This window comes from Pituophis catenifer, unplaced genomic scaffold (genome assembly GCF_029215685.1).
Source record: "Pituophis catenifer annectens isolate HBS135680 unplaced genomic scaffold, rPitCat1.0.hap2 SCAF_1, whole genome shotgun sequence".
In the NCBI taxonomy this organism is placed as follows: domain Eukaryota; kingdom Metazoa; phylum Chordata; class Lepidosauria; order Squamata; family Colubridae; genus Pituophis; species Pituophis catenifer.
The window spans coordinates 282,447,868-282,470,739 of NW_027256881.1; the positions used below are offsets into that span (position 1 = coordinate 282,447,868).

The 22,872-nt window shown below is 36.5% G+C and overlaps 2 protein-coding genes across 4 annotated transcripts in view; one reads left to right on the forward strand and one right to left on the reverse strand.

Annotated features, from left to right (window-relative positions):
• Positions 1–304: 304 nt before the first annotated feature.
• SNAP23 (synaptosome associated protein 23) lies at positions 305–15,072 on the reverse strand. Of its 2 annotated transcripts, none has more exons than XM_070939872.1 (8): positions 14,983–15,072; positions 10,692–10,796; positions 9,528–9,569; positions 8,931–8,979; positions 8,536–8,653; positions 5,532–5,684; positions 4,847–4,991; positions 305–2,603 (listed from the first exon to the last, which is right to left on the reverse strand). In XM_070939872.1, exons 2-8 carry the CDS (start codon positions 10,746–10,748, stop codon positions 2,538–2,540), a joined length of 630 nt encoding a protein of 209 aa, XP_070795973.1. In that variant the 5' UTR covers positions 10,749–10,796; positions 14,983–15,072; the 3' UTR covers positions 305–2,537. The 2 variants fall into 2 exon arrangements, with proteins under 2 accessions (XP_070795973.1, XP_070795981.1); XM_070939880.1 differs by lacking the exon at positions 14,983–15,072 and adding an exon at positions 12,262–12,326.
• A 4,714-nt stretch (positions 15,073–19,786) lies between these two features.
• Positions 19,787–22,872, forward strand: part of ZNF106 (zinc finger protein 106) — a 40,882-nt gene continuing 37,796 nt past the window's right edge. Inside the window, exon 1 of one of the 2 annotated variants that reach the window (XM_070939890.1) lies at positions 19,787–19,845. The gene's annotated coding sequence lies outside the window, so the exon portion shown is untranslated. Of the gene's footprint in view, positions 19,846–22,163; positions 22,353–22,872 lie in introns of those variants that run through there. The other variant, XM_070939898.1, reaches the window with a different exon arrangement.

The window sequence follows — 22,872 nt, forward strand, 5'->3', positions numbered from 1 at the left end:
ATTAAGCCTATGACTGAATACTCTCTTCACCTCTAATTCTTCATGTGACATAAGTAAGGTTTTTTCTTGAAACTTTTTCTTTCCATCATGAAACTCCAGAGAAATTTGGAATTCCTAGATCTTGTTTTTTCAGGGTGACTATCCCATCACCCCTTATCAATGGAACTTAGTAATGGTTCACCTAGTGGACTCCATAGGAAACTAAAAGCTGGATCCTTAGCTGCAAGCAAAAACATTTACAGAGTATGTCTATTAAACAACATAGGACAGTTTAAGGCCATTCAGACTTACACAGGCACTTGAAGAGTGAAAAGATTTATAAATTACATTTATTGAGCCCAGCAAGTATACAGGACAGATTTGTCTTGTGATACTAAGCTATACAAAATTTATCATTTTTCACAAATTGTAATACCAGATGATTATGGTATCAATTTTCAACTTTTATGTTTACTACTAAAGCAAGTGTTCATGGTTCCCATACAACCTAGTGATGAAATGTTAGAGTACCATTTTGCTCAGTAGTTCAACTAATTAGAGCTTCATAAAATATTACTAGAAAAAAATTAAAAGTAGAGCTCCTGGAGGAATTGTGTTGCTTCTGCAGAATATATTTTCCAGCCAAATCCTGCAATTTGTTTTGGTATTAATAAACAAAATTTAAGAGAGATGTGCACTATGCTATAATTCCAGCATTCCATTGTACAAGGTTATATAGAAGACTAAGCTTTATAATAAAAATTAAACATTCAGTTGGAAATGTGTAAAGAAATAAAGCATGAAGAAATTAAGAACAATCACAGTACAATTAGATTTGTTTTGAACTTTATAGTATCTACATTGTTGTAGGTCATTCTTTTAGACTTGCAGCAAAACATGCAAGGACTAGAAGAACTTTATAGCTTCAAGTTGAATAAAATACAAATTCTACTAAACATTGTGCTGTTGAATAAGTCAACAATTTGGTGGGTTAATTAGAAGAGAATTAAAGCTTTCTTGCAAAAGACTGGGCACATAGTAGATTTTAAATTTAGTCATTTGTATAACTATATGATAGAAAAACCAAATCAAGAACCTTAATCCTGCAATGGGAGCAAACTGAAATAGGCTCTAGGTCAAGTATTTATTACAGCAAACTACACCATGTGACCCATTCAACAGCTTACAGCTCATTAACAGTGATTCATAGTGATTTCCCTTGGATCCTTCTCCCACATACTAACATTTTTAAAGAAAATTTGACAAGCAGCAATTCAAATACAATAAATCATAATTTGTGGTGCCTGCAGAACCATGCCACCATTTAAAATTTTGTGAATTGGATCAAGTTCAGACAATTTTAATAATAAAGTGGTGCTTGAAACTGATTTTTTTTAAAAAGCGTGAGAATGTATTTATAGTCCAGATAGAAAATATGAAAGTTATTAATATCACTAACAAGCAGATGGCTTTTGACTTCATTCAAACTTAGATTATGCTCTGATTTTGAACTCCCCAAATATTTTTAATACAGTATAGAAATCACAATATGCTGCCCTTTACAGATTTGTACAGATTGTATGAATTGTTTATATTAAAAGGATACCTCATTTCTATAAGGAATACTTTTATGAATTAAGTTTGTACATTTCTGATAAAATGTTTTAAAAGATCCACATAGATTTCATAAACCAATCTCAGCAATATTAATACCTACAAATACACATTTTGAAAAAAAAAATGGCAGAAGTTCAGGATATTTATATAAAGGCATATTTTAATTTCCTTGCAATCTCACGAGATTCCAAATGACCAAAGGTAATATGCTTCATGTTAAACTATCTGAGTTGCCCTTTCCTCTAATTCCACTAATATACATAGTTTCTGTGAAAGAAGCAAACAAAATTAGGATTGAAAAATCCATTTTTTTGGAGACAAAAGTGAGAAATAAATTTAGAGTTGCATTTATGCATTATGGATTTTTATATGCTTATTTACCTAATTTGCATGCAAATTAGAATAGCTATGGCTTGAAAGTATACTTTATAATATATCCATTATCATCTTTCCCCATCAGGAAAAGCTTGGTAATGAAATCAAATATTTTGAAAAATAGGGACAAGCTTAATTTCTACAAATATGTACATTTTATGAAAACCAATCATCCACCAATTCAGCGATTATATGCAGTATTAATTGAGGTAATTAAATCTAGTGAGTGTATTCTTTTTGCCATTATAATCAGTCAGTTGCACTCTTATCTCTGAGTTGCCATAAGGAAAGTAAAGGGGGAAAAAAAGGGTGGTGGTGGTGATAAGACTAACCCTCACAGAAAGGACAAAACCAAGGAAAATGAAGCCCTGAGGATATGAACATGAATAAGAAAATTATACTTTTGTTGTGCTATTTTCCTGGACTTTCATACTAAACATGTACAATACAATAATATAATGTTCTGCTTTGTTTCATTTTCTGAACAGTTGCTTCTCTTCTTTGGAAATTGAGGATATTTGTAGAATGAAAAAATATTTCAGTTGACTGAAAACTGGCAATGGCTATCAGTTCTCAATAAGTTTTTTGGCTCTTGTATTGGCTTGCTCAATACGGTTTTTGTTGGTTTCAGCCTGAAACAGAAAACAAAATGTAAATTAAGGTGCACAAAAACTATTCAAGTCTCTTTATAGAAGACATTGTATTTCTTCAAGAATTGCCAAGAATCTGGAGAGCTAAAATAGACACTTAAAGTTATATGAATAGGGGGAAAAAAAACCCTTTCTCAATTCTTTCAGGATATGGCTTTTTGTAAATTGCTAGGAATTCTGTAAAGATTCAGGGTATTCAAATGAAATGAAAGACGTTAAATATAAATAAAGGATAAATTCCAGCTTGAAGAGAAAGTACTGGAGCAAATGTTTGAGTCTACTGACTTGCTTAGAAAACAGCCACAGAAATTAGCCATGAAAGTACCATCATATTTAGGAGCAAAGAAGAAAGCAATATAGGTTTACAAGAGAAAACCTTTTAAATAAGTTCATAGCTGACAGATACAAATACATTCTAAGTAATCTCATTATTATACTGCTACACTTACTTATATATAGTATTAATTTTTTTAAATGTAAAAATTAACATTTGAAACAATTTTTTAAAAAATAAAATTTAATTTAAAATATTTAAAACTCTTGTTAGCAAATATTTTCAAGCTATTTACTGTTCAGTCTAATGACTACCTCTTACTAATCTGTTCACACATGGTACACAAAGATACCGCTGGTAAGCTTATTGAGAGAAGCAATGCAGAAAAAATACTTAAAACGAGAATTTTTAAGGCTATGAAGGCTATTGCTTAACACATTGTAAGCCTCCCTGAGTCTCCGGAAAAGGGCGGCATATAAATCGAACCAATAAATTAATAAACAATAAATAAATTACTTAAAAGAAAATGAGTTCTCAAAACAGCATGGTCACTTTTCTTGATATTATAAAGTGCTGCTGACTTTTATCAGGTTTTGTTTATCATCAGTTTTGCACCACTATCATCAGTTTTGCATCAATTTTATGTACACTTATCAATGATAAATTTTATTCAAAATTATTTATTCAAAATATTTTTTAAAACTTGCTTAAATCAATCTTCCCTGATTTATACCTCATTTCCTTTAAAGATTGCTTTGCTTTAAAATTGGTATGAAGTAATAGCAACTTCCTTTTAATAATAAAGATATTTATTCTTTCAACCATCTTATCGCATTTGAATGGGACACTGCAACATGCAAAGCAAGAATGTAAGATAATAAATCTATAACCTTGGGTACTCAGTGTGATATCATGGACACTAAATGGCCACTAACACTTCCATTGGTGTCTGCCAGGTTCTCTACCTTATCTGCATTATAAAAAGATTTAATTAACTAAAGGCACCCAGAAAAACAGGAAAGAGGATTAAGATAATTGATGTGGTTTTTTTAAAAAAACATCTGGAATTAGGCCAGCCAATGGTGCTCTGATTCCAAAGATCATTTTGAGAATTGACCTATTAGTCACTGAATGCAGTATTTATTCCTCCTCACCTCCTACTGTATTTCTGTCATGGCATTTTATATAAACAAGACTTTTTTTTTTTCCTGGCATTGGTTTATCCATTACAGAATATCAGTGTTACAGAGAAACAAGTGCAGAACTTTGAGAAAGCCTAGAGTCAGGATAGAGCAACTTCAGTGGCATTTATTCTATTTTGGGCAACACAAATCAGCTTTTTAACCAACCAGGATCTGATCTCTAAGTTCTTGGGCAAATGGCTTTTTTAAAAAAGCAACGTCATCTTCTTGGAAATTAGTGTTATTCATTTTATGAATGGACAGCAACAATTAGAAGGCACATATTACATACTACATATTACATACTTTTCAAATGTGTTCCTCACTCCCAATAATACAGTATTTATTGGCAGTGGTATTCATTTTATTTTTCATATTGTACCATGATGGAACATAGTGTGTTCACAATCCCTAACGGTTCACCATGAAATCAAGCTTAAATATATCCTACATAGAAAAATAATGCTTTGGGAGGAGGAATGTTATCCAGAAAAGAGAACAAAGACACAAACTGCTGGTAAATTGGAATACTCTACACCAGGAGTGTCAGACTTGATCATGTCACAGGCCGGATCGTGACGTATTGCAATGTTTTTTGCCTTTGCAGAGCTGGAGTGAGGGTGGCCTGTGCGGGTTGTATCTGTGCCACAGGCCACCAGTTTGACAGGCCTGCTCTACACCATGGTACTGTATTCCAGAACAATTAGCTACTCTTCTCAACAATTATGTCTCTGATAATTAAGTTTGTTAAAGATCCAGTTCTTGCTTACCTTCTCATTTATCCGGTCTATCTGCTTGTTTTGTGAATCAATCTCACTGCCCATATCCACGGCCATATTTTTCAGATTTCCCAAGATGTGTCCCACTTGAGTTAAGTTATCCTCCATCTCATCTTCTCTGGCATCATTTGTTATCCTTTTCAAAATATAAGAACTGCTTTGAGCACTTGCAAGTTCCTTCTTCATTGTAATGAACTAAATTCATATATTCTCTCCCTCTCCTTCTTTACCTGTCTATCCACATACTCACACTAGTCAAACTACCACAGGGCAGTTCTAAATAGAAATTAAAAATCATCAGTTTAATCACAACAATTACAAAAAATACTAAAACCATAAACACAAGTTAAAAAACAGAATCATAGTCCTAATTCTATTTCACACAAACATTTCATAACTTCAGTCTTAAAATATATCTAATTGGCAATTTATAAAAGAAGTTAAAAATAAGCCTTGTGTTTTTATAAAGACCTTTATACATTCCACCAATCATGTTGCAAAATTTGATTCAAAACATTGTCCTATTATTTGAAATCTTTGAAAAATTACTAAACAGTGTTCATTAATGATTTACACAGAATAAGCTTCTCATGATGGTTTTCAATATCCCAGTACTGTTGCAGAGGAACAGATACGGAATATGTATTCATCAATGGACGAAGAAGAGACTATTTACCGCTTTATGTATCCTCCACCTGGTCCTCCTGAGGTCTGTTGTTGGTAATTTCCTTCCCGTCCTGGTTGTCTGGTTATTATATGATCACCTGAGTTTTCACAGTTCTCACCCCAAGTTGACTTATATGCTTTATTAGCCTCAAAGTTCTTCGTTCTATAAGAAAAACAGCATAGCTTCAATTAACTAAAGAGATAAATACACAATTTAAACAGCCAACTGATTTATTGCTCACAGTATTACATAATCAAGTTTGTGATTAGGAAGAAAAATGTATGTACCACTTAGCATTATATTTATGGGTTATCTTTTATTTAATGAATTGTATGGAGAAACTTAAAGAGCCAGCTTGCTACATGGTTAAGTCATCAGGCTAGAAACTGGCAGTCAATGCGTTCTAGTCCTTCCTTAGGCACGAAGGCAGCTGGATGACAGTGGCCTTATCACTCTTTCACAGCTACAATGAGGAGGCAATGGCAAACCATTTTTGAAAAACTATGCCAAGAACACTGCAGGGACAAGTCCAGCAGTCACCAGGTATCAAAAAACTGACCTGAAGGCACAAACCAACAAAATATTGAGAAAATTATATTGTACTAATTTCACCAAATCATGCAGCAGATGATCATTACCCTAATGGTAACAAAAATGAAGGAATAAATGCAAAATTTATTTTTTTATTCCAACATTCATATAACCAAGATAAATCTTGTACATATTGTTTTATGCTGTATTATTCTATAATATTTAATTTTTATTTGGTTCCAGACTTACCCCCTACAGTGCTACCTGATATTTTAAAACTGAAACATAGGAATCCCGAGACTATAGGCATTCTTAAAAAACAGTTGCATGCTAAGTAATACATGACAAAAAACATTTTTACCCATGTAGTAGATCATAGTTAAAACAATATCTGAACATTATCATAACATTTCATATTATTCCTCTAGTATTTTTAAATCTATGTACTGTATAAGCTATTACTTTCCTGAAAAATTTCCTAATAGACTTAAATTATATATCAACTTGCATTCTAAACATTGTAACTATTATTTCAGATCAATCAAATCAGAATAACTAAATATAAACTACAAGCATCACGGCACAGATACAACTACAGACCATCACAAGGTTGCTTGCATGTTAAGAAAACATGCACATTCAGACATGCATCATGTTAGAACATCACCTTCAGATAGCTGGTTAGCAGTGCAAACTGCTTCTTAATACAGGTATTTTCCTAAATTCCATTTTGACCAGTTAAGTGGATCCAACCTCTGATGTTAACTCTTCATTTTATTAAGAAAGAAAAGTGGGGTGATTAGGAGAGAATGAAAGAGAGTGAACAGTAAGACACGCAAGCAGATAACTGTTAGCTGACAAACTATTTCCAAGTATATCTTTAACACAAATCAGGAAGAAAAGGAATATTATGAATACTATATTCAAAATTTGTAAAAGTGCTGTGCTATTGTCACAAAAACTCATTTAATTTAGCCCTAGGAATAGAAGAGTTTGATTTCCTTTCATCCATTTCAAATCCATTCAATTCTTCTTACATCTCTACATATTTGTCTTATATACGATTTTGTTATCAAGCATATGGAAAATTCCACAGAATTACTTTTCCAGTGTACAAACATTTCAACTACCACAAAAGCCTTGTACTTTTCAGAGTGAGGGATAAGAATGTAGTATCAGGGGGAAAAAGACTATTACACAGCACATCATGCTCTCCTTGTAATCCTTCATTAAACTAACACATATCTTGTTTCCACCCAGTGAAGCTGAAAGAAATTTTTTTGCAACTTTCCCATGAATTGTTATTTTAAATCTGATTAATATTGACAATAATTCCTTCCATATATTTAATAGGTATTAGGTAATTTAAAATCCAATCCAAACTTGTATTAATTGCTTTAGTTTCCCCATTCTAATATATTACCAGATTTAAGTCACAGGTATATTTGCACATCTAACTAAGCCTTATAGCGCCTAACTACTGGTACATGACCACTGACTTTTCTTCCTTGATTGGGAGCTTGAAAACAACAATTTAAGCATTCATTGTTTGAACTTTATTATGTCATTCACCACAACTTGTATTTGTCATTACCAAAAAACCAAAACCAGAACAAACCCACACAAAAGTTAAAACATTCTGGTCATTATTTTATTCACAGGTTAACCTTATGGACAAGTACAGTTAAGTCTAAATTAGCATTTCCCGATTTTTTCCTTTATAGGCACCACTACACTGAACAGAATATTTTTGTAAATTGTAAGAAAAACCAGGGGACAGCAACCGTAGTTGGTGGTTGTCATGGCATGGGACCCCAAAATCATTTTTTTTAAAACAAATACATTTTTAAAAGGTTTAAATTTCACATGACATCAGGGTTCTTGTTTAAAAACTTTTAAAATTTGGGGTAAAAATGCCACAATTTCATGGCTTTTCAAATGACAATGATGCCATTTTTTTTATTTTGGAATATACACTACCAACCATTGCAACAAAAGTTTTCTGGCTTCATAGATCTGGAGAAAGGAGCCATCATTCACACTTGCATACACCCATACAGTTTTGGATAATACCTCAGTGGAAAACCTGAAGGGGCAGGTTGGGGTCAGATCATCCCAGAGGAGGACTATTTATGTAGTTGGCTCAGAGTCTATCTGACTTAATAGCACATAAATAAGACCATATGAATGCAGTCAGTGGCTTGGACAGTGTTAAGGTAAAATGTGATTTCTTTGAATTTTGCTTATCATGTTATGTGAACCCAGTTGCTATTGTTTGTAAACATGGTTTATGGTTTAGGATTATAAATGAACACAGACCATGGTTCAGTACAACATCCAATTTGTGTTTTGAATTCTGTAGCGGTTTTTTTTTCCATCAGAGAGAACAGTAGCTTAATTAAATTTTCTAGTCACTGAAGTTCTAAACAGGAGTGATATTTTTCCTTGAAAAAAGCGTCTTACCAATCTGCTTTTAACTGACCTATTGCATGGACAGACACAGAGACCACAGCACTTATTAAGCTCTGTCAAGTTCTTTTCAGCTTCTTTCATGTCTTTGTTTATTTGATCCATACCTTCTTCTATGTTGTTTAACTTTTCTAGGAAAAAAAAGAAGCTTTAGAAACGTTAAGTGACGTAAATGCTTACACTTCATATAGGAAGGTCTGCATTCAAAACACTTTTTAAAAAGCATTTAAAAGCAGCTTAAGAAGTGTTAATGTTTCTGGAAAATACTGCAAGCCTATGGACAATGGCCATGCCTGTATCCGGACTGCATTAATTATGTATCTTTATTATGTATCATTATGAAATATAGGGTTCTACATTTCTAATCATATATGTCATATTGTTCTTTATTACACTTATGCAACTTACCGCCTTGTTCATCTAACATGGTAATGGTTTTGATTCCAGTATCTTGGGACTATAATGGAAAAGAGAGACAAATACAGAACCACTACACCATGGAATTAGTGTAACGACACAATTTGCTACAGATTATTGTATGGAGACACTACTAAATAATTACATATAAATTGATCAGCATAACTACTACTATATAAAATTTCCTTCCAGGTAGAATAAAAATCCCAATATTGCAAGTTATTTTGCAATACTGGTATAGGTACCTGGTGAATTTGTTACTTTTGTTTATTGGTCCTATGATAAAATTATTTCAATTTTATATAAAGTTTCATTGTTTATTTATTTTTATTTATTTAAGAAAATTTATATGGCTGTTCAACTTACTCTCAGTGATTCTGGGTGGCTTACAAAAATAAAAACCCGATATTAAAACAATTTAAAAGCAGAAAATTAGAGAAAAAAGCAGGGAAGCTTTCTAAGAAAATCTGAGAAATACTTCCATACATCTAATGCTTCATGAACATAATATACTCAATGTCATTTCATGTTCTCCACCTGATTTCCCCTGCCCCCCAGCTCAAAGAAAGCCTTTAACTTCTTCCTTACCTCAATGGCCATGCCAAGGATCCTCCTTGTGCTTTCCAAAGACTAAAATAAAGATAGATTTCATTTCAGGCATGGAGATTTTTAAAGATATGTAATAATTATATAATTTTATACATGGCTGTAAGTAAGCACTACAGTATTCTCTTGTTTCTGACACAATGCAACTAAGCAAGGTTTTGTCTTGATTTGTCTTATTTTAAAAATCAACATTATTATGCAGCCACTATTTTCCAGACAAACCCCTCTTTGTAGATTCTGTGCAAAAGTCTGTCCTCCTGGAATCTATAAACTTTCTTTTAAAAGAGTCTGAAGTGTCTGCTATTGTGGCAGTGTAGACAAGCAGAAATATGCCATTAGCAAGTGTCTTCCAAGCCTGGTGACATTGCCACTTGATGGTCTGTTTTGGCAGGGTGAAGAGGATGGGAAGGGAATTGTTGCAATGGCTGATCCACTCTGCCTTTCTCTTACCTTCTCTAAGGGAAAGTACGTAAGACCCCTCACAAAAGAGGCCACCTGCTAACCCTGAAATGACCTTGTGGGGCTAAAATACAGCCTGGAGGAAGGAGGTATGTTAAAGTGCGGCATCTATAATAGTTCCATCTTTTCTTTTTGGCATACCATCCTTGTTTTCTCCCAGTTCTCTTACTTCCACTATATTCCCTGGCTACTGTGCTGAGAAAGAACTTCAGCAGAAGTAGCTGTTTCCACAGATTAAACCTTGCAATTTGCTAAGCTTGATTGTGCTTATTCATGAGGGATATTTATTATATGGTAGTGGTAGTGTTTTGCACCCAGGGCTATTTGGGACACGTAAACAAAGCTCTCTCCTTCAGAAAATGCATTAATCCTAGGGAAAAAAGTATTTTTGTTTTCTAAATCCAAGTGATTTAGATCAGGGGTGTCAAACTCATGGCCCATGGACCGGATGCATCATGTGCTGGCCACGCCCACCCCATTTTAGCAAAAGGGGAAAAAGTTGTGATACATCACATGATGACAATGGGTCGTCACGAGTTTGATACCCCTGATTTAGATGATTTAAACCTTTACTGCAATATTATCAAGCAATATGCGATAAGCAATCAATTTTAGTGGAGATCATGCACTCTAAAAAGTTTATCTACCCAAATTATTGGGCAATAATATATTATTTGAGGTACTTACTTCATCTGTAACTTGATGGGCTCTCAGTTGAATTTCTTCAGGTGACAACTCAGCCATGACTGACCTATGCTTTTCAACGTTCAACTATTCACAACAGGATTTCTTCTAAAATAGTAAAGTATCAGTGATAAGGGTATAATCTTGACCAATTTTAAGCAAATAGTGTCCTACTAAACTTTTATTTATTTATTAAATTTATATGCCAAATTTATAACCAGTTTAGTTGTCAGCTTTCTAGGAAAAGAAAACAAATAAAATTTCAATGTTAGAATATTCTATAAAAATGATAACATAAAGTTCATGAAATAGTTCATGTATTTATTTATTGTTTGAATAAGTCTATATGGCCATCCACCTCAACAAGTGACTTGGCTGCAAACAGAATTAAAATAAAGTAAAAATAATTACAAGCATTACCAACATTGAAACGCAAAGTAGCCAAGAAACATCAAAATAGCCAAGAAACATCAAACTCAATCAATGTAACCAAGAAGTGGCTCCCTCCACACAATCTGGACTTTAAAGCCATCCTGATCTCCAGATGATTGTCTTTAATGGTAGAATACCCTACACCTGTGATGGCCAACCTGTGGCACAGGTGGTATGCGGAGCCATATCTGTGGGCATGTGAGTGTTGCCCTAGCTCAGCTCCAGCGTACATGTGCATGCCAGCGAGCTGATTTTCGGGCCTTCCGGGCCCACTGGAAGTCAAGAAATGGGCCGTTTCTGGCCTCCGTAGGGCGTCCGGGGGGGGTGGGGAAGGCCGTTTTCGCCCTCCCCAGGCTCCTAGAAAGCCTCTGGCGCCTGGGGAGGGCAAAAAAATGGGCCTACCGGGCCCACCGCGCCATCACATGCCAAAAGCAGAGATAATGTCACGCACACATGCGTGGGGGGGCATGCGCATGCGCCCCCCCGCTTTTGGCACACGACGGCAAAAGGTTAGCTATCACTGCCCTACACTATATCTTCATTATAAAATAGGAGTTTAAATAAAAGTTACACTTCTACATGATAAGTTAATAAGGAGACATCAAGTTTACTCCAACCAACCCCTTCACCAAATGATTCTCATGCAGATGGTCTTCCATAACTCTTACCAATTTTGGACCTAAGAAATTAATTTCTAACTTTTTATCAATGGTCACTACTATTTCTAAATAATCTAAGACATATTGATTCCCTCACTTGTTCAATTCTTCTGCTTTTTGAAGGCTCACCCATCTTTTTTAAGGTATTAATTAGTAATTACAACTGTTGGGTTCAAGCAAAATTGGATGGCAAGTATTGTTTTCTTCCCCAGAGAAAAATACATTTCTAGGGATGTATTTGCAGAGAGTACAAATTAAACAAACTTATTTTAAATAGGACTGACAATCATATTTCGGTTGCCTTTACTAAATAAGTTCAGTATTCAAATCTGAAGAAAATATAAAACATTCATAAATAGTAAACAAAAAGATGGTGTAATTGACACACAGAAGGGCAAAGACAATCTGCATGCAGGACAACTATAACAATGAAAATGGCATTTCTGACTTGCCAGATAGAACTATCAGATCTAAATAGCTACCTCAGATAAAGAAGTCTGCAAGTTGCCCAGATTCATCTCTGGTTCCACCATTATCACCATTCACTGGAATGTAACATACAATTATAATTTTGTACCTGTACTTCCCTGACTATATTTACAAAGTCTACTCTAACTATGTCAGATCATCTTCACTCACATATATTAGATCCTTCCCTTTTTCTCTTAGTTCCACGAACACAGTGTTTCTTTCATTTCACTTGGGAAGTCACCTTCCTTGCTTTGTGTTTACATGCCTAGACATAGTCCTCTATATCTTGTGATAATCAGCCAGATAGGCCTGTAGATACTGATTTCCTGGGCCTATGGTGTGGCTAACTGGCACTTTCATATTAAACTTTTTAATAAGAGGAAAAGAGAGTAGACTAAGTCAATGTCCAATATACAACATTCCTGTAAGGACAATGCGGGTCAGTTTTGACAAATTTGGCTCAGTATTGCCATAAGTGTAACTAAAACAAGTCTTACTGCATATATTCTCATGCTATTCTATGAAAATTAAGATTTCTAATCTAGGGACTATCTTACAAATTAACATATTATTGCCTGCATCCTAATATAATCAGGAAGTATATGCAATGTTCAAAGATACACCTCAAGATGCTTTCATTTACCTATTCTTGGGATTCTTTCATTTTGTCACAATATAACGAGAAGAAAAAAAAACAAGTGACATTTCACCCCAAAGCACTATGTGAAAAACATAAAGTAACATACATTTATGCAGCGTTTTTCTAACTATTTTAGTCAAAATGGGAACCTCTGCAATTTGCTAATAGTATTTTAATTTTAAAGGAGTGGAGACTGCTATTTAGATATATACTGTATTGCTATTTGTGTGCCAGACAATATTTCCCAATTTCCATCACAAAGAAATGTGGAGGAGAAATATTAACTCTGAGCGTCCCTTTATTCATGGAGAAAGTGCAGGAGAAGAAGAGAAGTTGCTCTGCAGACATAGCAGAAAAGGTCTTCACTCTTCTCAGGAATCCCAGTTTATTAAGTTGTAATATTAGGACATATTTTCAGCAGAAATCATTTGTTCTTCTGAAAACTAATTATGAAATTGCAAAAGTAAACAAATCCTCAAAATAGAAAAGTAGAAAACTTCTGTCAATTGGCTTATATTGACTGCATTTATCCACTGATAAATTGCTATTAACTGATGGACTTGATTCACCATCCATGCTTTCCATCCCCACCCCAAACTTCAGATAAGAAAGGTACTTGAATGGAAATACACTTGCAAGAAAAGACAGTGATGTAACTAAATAAAAAACTGAACTTTTAGTCTCTTGGGGACAATTAGGATAGGTATGTTAAGTCTATCAAATGCTTAATGTATCCATTTAACTTTCATTTTATGCTTAAAGTCTATTATAGTCTACAATTTTGCCACTAAAATGACAATGAGTACATAATATATTTCCCTATAATTCAGGATGAAGTCAAAAACTTAAATCTATGATGAAACAACTGACTTTCCAAAGTACCTATGAGCTTTCATCTAGGATGGAACTTCTTATGTAAATCTATTAAATTACACATAGGGACAACTTCCTGATTCTGAAAATGAAAAGCAAAAGGAAGGCTCCAAGAAAATAGTTGCATTACTGAACTATAGTTCCCCAAAAAGTATAAAGAAGTAACTAAAGATTTTTGCAAGTGGGTATTTTTTTTTCTTTTAAAGGGAACCTGATTTTGCACAACTCTCTACTGTGAAAGAATAAGAAATACATGAATAGTAGTTAAATCTGAAAGGGCTTCCAGATTTTGTTTCCTGTCCTTTCACCTATTCACTCTTCTGCCCTCTTCCAATCTGCACTATTTAATGGAGAGGGGGAAAAAAAAGTGAAAACTGCTACTGCTTCCTGTTGCTCTTGTTGAGGCTTTTAAAAAATGCAGTAAGGAAACAGATGCTGCCAAAGGGATAGTAGCCATCACTATGTTAATCGTGAAGGCTACAGCTGTAAGAAACAGAAATATTACTTTGAAAAGCCCTCTCGTTTCACGCTTCTCCCCCTCCCCTCCCCCCAATATTGAAGAGTCCTAAAACAAGTAATAATAGCCCTCTCCAGTCCCAGCGCCTCCTTTGGCCCGCCAAGTGAGGGTTCAGCAAAAGGCTCCCCACAAACAAGAAATACAGCGCAGCCCGGAGAGGAAGCCAACCGGCAGCATTCCTCCCGAAACCCAACCAGCCCAAGCCGAGGCCTAAGCCGAGAAGGCAGGGAAGACACGGACGCTCCCACAACCCCCCACCCCACCGAGGGGTGACAATTTCTGGTCCCGAGGTCGGCCTCGCCGCCCGGCTCCGAGGGATGCTGCGGCGCTCTCCCCTCGGCCTCTCCGGCTTCCCGCGCCCCTTCCCTTCCCTTCCCCTTCCCAGGACGCCTCGCCGCCCGCTTCCCTGGACTGCTCTGCCGCCGCCTCGCCCAGGAGCCCGCCCGCCGCTTAACCCCTTTGGCTTCCTCCGGCGGAGGAGAAAAGCCTCTGCCTCCCCAGCACCCGCCATCCCCCCCCCAACCACCAACCCACCCCGGTCCCTCCGGCGCTCCAGCCTGGCTCAAGGGGGCCTTGCTCCCCCCCCCCTCGCTTCACCCCCTCCCCTTCGCCCAGAGACATTCCTGGCTCGCCCCTTCCTCCTTTCCTGCCCGCCCGCCCGGCTCTCGCTCTCCCCGCCGCTCCTTCCCTCCGGAGACTCACCGCGTTTCGGTGGCAAAAAAAACTCGCGAGCTCGCCCCGTGGCTCCACCCGCCAGGCCTTTCGGGCCTCTGGACGCAGATCTCCCGCTCTCTCCGCCGAGGGGACGAACCTCGCGCCCTGTCTTCGGAAGCCCCTTCCCACCGCCGAACCCCACCCAGCCAGTTTCCCGCAGTGCCGCTTTCTTCTCCTTCTTCTCCTACTTCCCTCCGGTTCCTTCGGGGGCCCAGCTGTTACCTCCTCCCTGCTCCCACCTACCCGGTCCCTGAGTCGCAGCGCATTGGTCGCTTTGGGAAGCACTGCTAATAGCTATTGGTGGGAGGAAATGATCGTCATGTATTATCTCCTCTTTCGCTTTCTCAGGTTGTTGATTCACCTCCAGCATCCTGTTGGCGCTGAGTTTATGTTTTTTTAAGAAAGCCCCGTTCAAGGTACAAAAGGTCTCAGCTGTGGTAAAATCAGATCAGGTTCCTGCTGTACAGACATATGCCCTGACAACGCATCTTCTAAAACAAGCAACACATTTTTAAATGATCAGTTGACTTGAGTTTCATGTTTAATGAATAAAAGATAACAACAACAATAATAAAAATAATAATAATGAAACATGTAACTGTAGGAAGTTAGCACCCACCCCTTTCCTAGAAGAATGAAATATTTTAGGAAATATTAAAAAGGCAGAATATTATGTTTCCCTGGATGAGAAATGGAGAAGCATGTTTTAAAGATGAAGCAGCTCCCACCTTCCTGCCCCCCCCACCCTTTGTCAATGGGCCAGAGGCAGAAACTCAATTCCCTCCCACCTTTGTCAATGGACCATCATCTGCAACACAATAGGACCCATCTAGCAACAGAAACTCACCACATGGCACCTGGGAAGATTACATCAGCCAGCAAGGCTAGCTAAGACCCCCACTCCTGGGAGTCTGACAACCAATCAGGATACTCATTGTGGGCCCCAGGAAGTTCAAAGCCAGAGAGGGCATAAAACCCAGGGACTCGCTGCATCTCACCCCTTTTCTGTTCAGGAACTCAAACATGTGATCCTGACCACCATTAAACCATCTTTCCAAGCAGTCTTCATGTTTCCAGTGTCTTTTTCCCACTTGGAGTTAAACCCAGAAGGATATTTCTTCTAATATAACCGTGATACCCATTGTCATCGGGGCATTTGGTACCATGTCCAAGAATTTTACAAAACACATCAAGAAATTGCAGCTTCCAGCAATAACACCAGCAGAACTGCAAAAAAACTGAGCTACTCGGAACATCATATATTTTAAGAAGATACTTGGTTGATACCTTGGACGCTGGCAGCAACCTGTATCAACCATTAGCACCGGTCAATGGTATTTGTGACACATTTTTAAGTGTTCAGTTGACTGAGTTTCATGTTTAATGAATAAAAGAGATAATTACAATAACAATAAAACAACAATATCAACATGTATTACATGGCCCAACCATCAAATCATTCTTCAAACATATCAACACAATAATATACAAAATGCTAAGTGCTCAAGAAATACAGCATACTGTCCCATCTGGCAATTCCCTCCTTGAACTATAAACATCTATAAGAGTTCTGGAAATATTAAGAGTTTTTTTTTCTTTCAGGACCCCTTCATACTGTAAAAGAGCTTTTGTTTATATGGGTTATAGTTATCAGTATTTACGGTATTAAAAAATGAAATAATAAAAATGATGCATTCACTGCTATTATCTTTCCTCACAATTGTTCGATGGAATTTTAATGTTGTCTTACTTTTCAACATAGGTTAGCAAATAATTTAATTTTGGGGAACCCTGAGAAGGTCTTGGAAGACTTCCAAGTGTCCTAGAACCACACTTTTCTCAGGGGCTTATATGGATTGTTTATATTTGTTCAACCTGAAACTCCAGATAAATCATAGATTACTTATAATTTTAAGGAATGAATAGTGAATTAAATCAATGATTTGAAGGTTTCTGTTACTGTCATGGAGCAGAAACATAGACGTGGAGATTGATAAGGGGCATGCATAAACACACCAACGTGCCTACCGTCCCTGTCCTAATGTCCCTTTTTATTCGTATTCATTTCATGTATTCATAATCATGTTTATACTTTTATCTGTTATCTTATATATCCTTGACAAATAAATTAAATAAAAATAGATCCCCTTGATGTCACATGTAGGAGTGAAGTGTGCATTACCAATGAGTGAATGATAGCCAATTGTATATCTCCATCTAAGCTGTGACACAGATGTCAAATTCTGATTTCGGTGTCTGAAAGTAGTTAAATGGGATGAAACATATTAAAGCTGAGCCCAAACAAGACAGTTGCTGTCTTGTAATGTTATGTTGATCCTGGCACTGTCTCTGGAGGTGGAAGCACCATTCGTGAAGGGATCCATGTATATTTGGTGATTCTCCTAAATTCACAGCTACTGCTGGATGATCAGGTAAAGATTAGAGTCCAGAGTCCCTTTAGCCAGCTTTGGTTGGTGACTAGTAACTCTATCTGAAACGTGAGAACCTTGTAACACTCATTCACATCTCTTCTCTGGGCTACTGCAATGGACTCTAAATAAATCTACTTTTGGAGACCATTTAGTAATAATAATTGGTACAAAATGCAGTGCTCTACATATCCATGCCTTGGATTTACTTTTCCTATATTTGCTCCATGAATCTAAAATGATGATTGATTTGATTGTTATAGAAGTACATATGGAGTGCCTCAGAAGGTGTAAATTATGAAAAAGGATCTTTGGTGAAATGATGCAGGGCAAGAAATTGTGGATAAAAAAAGCATATAAGAGTATGAATGTGACAAACAACTGAGAATGAAAGATGTTGCATCAAATGTGTAGAGGGCAACAAATAGTTGAAATGATGTCAAAAAGAGCTGTGTATGTCTGCCTACTGTTATATACCCGTAATTGTTAGAAATGAGTATACTCAATTGAGTCTTATTATACTTAATTGAGTATATTAAGAGAAACTTAAAAATAAGTTGAATAAAGTGGTAACAAAAGTACTTTAAAAGTGTAGGTGACAAATGGATTGGGTCAAGAATAAATGGATACTCTGCATAAAGCTACTAATTTGTGAAATGGAATACTGTAACAAATAGTATGGAGGTGCCATAATTAATGGGATCCATTATTATTAAAGCTCATCCCAATGAAGGCATATGCCTTTTTCCTTTTGATTATTGTTAATGGCTGTTCCCATATAAAATAATGAATTTCATTAAGAATCCATGCCTTGAGCCAATATTTTCTGCTACTTTTATACCAAGGTAATGTGATCTATGATTTCATAGTGATTTCATATAGGACCATGTAAAAAGAATCGTGTAGACCTTAGTGCTCTCTGAGCTTTGTTGTTTGCTTGCAGATGTTTTGTTACTCATCTTAGCAACATCATCAGTGCTAACAAATTGTGATACAAAAACATCAGACCCATGCTTATTGGGTTTCATAGTTATGAGATATTACTTTACTGTTTCATGTAGATACTGTTTAAGAATGTAAAAAGGATGTGAACTTACAGTAGTAACATCCATTCTGATTTCATGGATCTGACATTTACTTCTTTAACAGGAGACAGCTAATAATGCGTCGTGCACAGATGAATTTCAGTAATATCAGTAAATATTCATCTTCAAAAAATATCCCTTTCCCACGCTAAATTAATTTGCTATTCTTCAATATATACATAGATCATCGTTATTTTTTGTTGTGCACTAGTTGTTTGATTTTAAAAAGATCCTTTTTTTTCCAAGTTTCCAAAAGTACTATCCAGATTTTTAGGTCTAAACTAGCAGAAAAACTATGACATGGTTGTAGCAGGTTTTTAGTCACCTTGTTATCAGGTACAGTATTTTGTAAGACACAGCTTCAGCAATAACCTATGAGGCCTTCTATCTTACAAAGTTGGAAACAATCACATGAAATCTATCAACATGTAAGAAAACTCTGCATGATTGTGATTCATACTCCAGTGTTTTGTATTTGCTGTGATGCTGGGTAAATTAGTGTTACATAAATTGTGTGTCTTTTCACGCTACTGGGCTTGGAAATTAAACATGGTCAAGCCAAGCAAATACACTACATGGATGGAAAATCAGGAAATGCCAAAGCTGTACTGCAAGTTACACTGAGAAACTGAATAAACAGGAAAGGCGATGTCAAAGCACTTCCTGCTGGTTGCTAAGATAATTATACATGTGTCCTTAAAACCACCAGGAGCTGAATTTAAAAAAGGGATTTTTAAATTTTATTTAAAAACACTCAAAGGTAATCTGTTACTGCTGTGATTGTGTTAATCCCTTTAAGAACTTGCTGCATATATCCATTTTGTTTGGAAAACCTTCATTTTCAGTTCATATTGTCAACTGCTCTTTAGTTTCTAGCCATGCCTTTTTATTTGGGCCAAGAAGATTGCTTTCTCTAGGCAAATCTCATTCAGAAGCACTCGAAACCGAATCGACCAACGGCCCGTCGTACAATACAGCACTGCTGCCAAAGGGTAATCCCCCTCCCCCCAAAAAAACTACATCTACCAAAATGCATCACGCTTTGTTTCTTTGAATCAGAGATACTCCATGTGACTCATTTCCTGTTTCTATGGTATTGCAAAACCGGCTTCTCCTGATTGTAAACTACTATTCCCAGAATGCATACAAAAAGAGGATTTGGTTCTCTGATTGGTTGAAACCATATGAAGGCGCTCCCGGCCTGTGGCGCGGTTCTCTTTTGGGTCGAGCTTGCAGGTCTCCGGAGGAGGCTGCACCGGCAATGGGCGGGGTTTCGGTAGCCCATCTTGTTGGGTGATGCGCTCGTGCTTCGCGGCTGGATGAGGCGGATACGATCTGTGAGTACCGCGAGGCGGGCTGTTACTGCTTCGCCCTTCAAAGTATGAGGTGGAAGCTGAACTTAAGTCCCGGATTCGAGGGTTGCTAATGTTGGTAGCACTTATATGGGGGGAGGGTGAAGCTTTTATTTTTTTGGAGTCGGCTGGAAAGTAGCTAAATAATCTTGAGGATAAGGAACCAACTTCAGAAGTTTGAAAAGCAGCCGAGGACCTAATACTGTAGCACAACGAATGCCCGTTTGTATAAGAAGTTAACATTGTTTGTTTCTAAACCAAAACGTTGTAAGCGAACACAGGAGCCATATATAAACTTCGGAAGTGTTGCAAAACTTGGTTTTCTTCCACCAAACTTGGTTTTCTTCACAACCTGTGATAAATGCATAAATGGCAGCATCCAAGAAATAAGAGCATGATAAAACTTTATATTTGGACTGCAGTTGAATAAAACAGCTGTGGTAAGAGAGTCCTTATGTATCCTGCTCAGTAGTTCTTGCCAAACACTGGAGCCAATTCAGCTATTAAGAATTCAAAAAATTAATAGAGGAAATTACTAAAGAAACTGTTTTTAATTGGCTTAAAAGGGAAGGCCATAAATAATTAGAGAAATTCCTTTTATTCCCAGTTCACAAAGCAGCATAAATATGGGAATGGTGGTTTATTTTGCTGGCTCATACTCTAGAAGACTGGTATAACAGCTGAATGTAATTTGGAAACTTTTTTTAGATTCCCATATAGGCTATGTAGACATGACCAATTTGAGTTTTAATTTTGTGTTGTGTGAATTCGGTCTTTGAGTTTAATTTACGATTCAAGGTAACTGCAAACTCAGATAATTTTGTGAATTGAGTCAGTAAAAGGGAAGGTATCTTTGGATAAGTGAATTGTTATAGAATGTGAGGAAATACCTGTAATAATAGTTTTCAGTGTAGCTTATTTCTGCTGCTTTTCAAAAACGTCACAATCACAAAAGATGATATATTGAGCTACTGTGGATATTCCAACGTCATTTAAAAGTTACTTGTATATTTAAATAGAGCCATATTTTTAAATAAGATTCTCATTACTTTATATATTTCATTTACAATTCATACTTTTTTGAAAACTACAACGTAACCCCTAAAGTGTACACTTTAGCATTTTTTGATTACTTCTTTCTTCACAGAATATAATTTAACTGGGTCAAATTACCAATAGCAATCAGCCAAATTATGTGTGATTATTTAATCTCAGTAACTACAGGTATGCATTACTGTTTACAAAACCCAATACAGGTAATCCTAGATTTACATCCATTTGTTTAGTGATTGTTCAGAGTTATAACAGCACTAGAAAAAAGGGACTTATGACTGTTTTTCACACGATTGCAAGACACTTGACAATTAACTCATATTTATGACATTTGCGGTGTCCTGGCGTCATGTGAGCACCTTTTGCAACCTTCTGAAAAGCAAAGTCAACTGGAGGCCATATTCATGTAACAACTGTGTTACTAATTTAACAGCTGCATTGATTCACTTAACTGTGGCAAGCAAAGCCATAAAATGGGACAAAACTCACAACAGCTGTCTTGCTTTGCAACAGAAATTTTGGGTGCAATTATGGTTGTAAGTCAAAGACTACTTGTATGGTAAATACATAAAGAAAAGCTTTTAAACTCCATTATCTTTATGGCCAATGTTCCAAGGTGTGCTAAGGCAAAAAGCTAATGGGTACGTATGCCACCATTGCATGCTGCATTTTTTAAAAAATGTTAGACTTACCATGTTGTCTGAATCCCAAAGAGTGATTGTACTGTCTGGATTCAGGTTAAACAGTAAGTCTCAAATTGTTTTTAAATGTAGTATGTGATATGCTAAAATGTGGTTCTCCTTCTGTGCTGAGCTCTTTGGCTAAATGTGCTGATACCACTGTCCTGCAGCTTTCAGATATTTTCATCTTTTGGTATGCCTTCTTCACTTGGTTATTCAAGAAGATGGAAAATCCCATGCTCCAAATATAGGTACCCTAGGCAGGATTTTGTATGTTATCAGCACTTTTGCATTCTGAAAAAAATAAATATTCTGTGAGAAGATGCCTATATTTACTTAGACTGTGAAGACACTATTGGAAAAACTGGAATTGAACTATTTTGCAAATCCTCTCCTTTATTAAACTTAACAAAGGTGATGATTGTTTCTGCTTCATCAATTATCAAATGTATATGAAATATAAATACTGTAAGCATTTAAAATATACTATGATTCTTCATCTTCTGGAAGGGCAATCTTTTTCTGAAAGTAAATCAGAGGTATGGAATCATTAAATTCTCTTTACAGCAGTGATGGGCTGCTGCTGGTTTAATCAATTCGGCACAAGAAACCATTGGTTGCCCTCTAACACCACTGGATGACATCGCCAGGTCTCACTGCTTTAGCAGACTAAGGAAGATACTCAGAGATGATTCAGTCTCTCTTCGCACGTCTACCATCGGGCAGAAGACATCGAAGCATAGCCAGCCGAACAAATAGGTTTAAAAATACTTTCTATCTTTGGGCTGTCAGACTCTTAAACACAACCACAATCACTCCATATGCACGCAGAAACGTATGACTAGTTTTTCTTTTTCTTTCTTTTTCTTTCCCCCCCTAATTACTTGCATAGGGATTATTCTTTATACTATTTATGTTGTTTGTATTTTTTGTTATGGATTGCACCAGTGAGGCTAAAACCAATTTTGTTGTATACATGATGTACAATGACAATAAAGACTATTCTATACAACCGGTTTGCCCAGCACCAAAAATGTGCCCTTCCGTGCATGTGCACGGCTTCAAAAGCAGGGCGATATAGGGCAGGATAGCCCTGGGGCAGGTGGACGGGCCCACCCGCAGGTTGCAACTACCAGTTCGCCCGAACCGGCAGCAGCCCACCGCTGCTTTACAGGCAATCATTTAGGCACAAGGTACAGAGCCTATGACCCATCAGTTGTTCTTGAAATACAACTCTAGCATTTATCACCATTATCCTGCTCTCTGGGGCTGCTGGAAG

Bases quoted from the DNA above. Each gene is read 5' to 3' on its own strand.
- SNAP23 (XM_070939872.1), bottom strand. From the start codon at position 10,748: ATGGCTGAGTTGTCACCTGAAGAAATTCAACTGAGAGCCCATCAAGTT. The intron at 9,570-10,691 runs GTAAGTACCTCA...TCTTTATTTTAG, and splicing joins CCCATCAAGTTACAGATGAA to TCTTTGGAAAGCACAAGGAG. The intron at 2,604-4,846 runs GTAAGCAAGAAC...TTTCTGTTTCAG, and splicing joins TAGACCGGATAAATGAGAAG to GCTGAAACCAACAAAAACCG.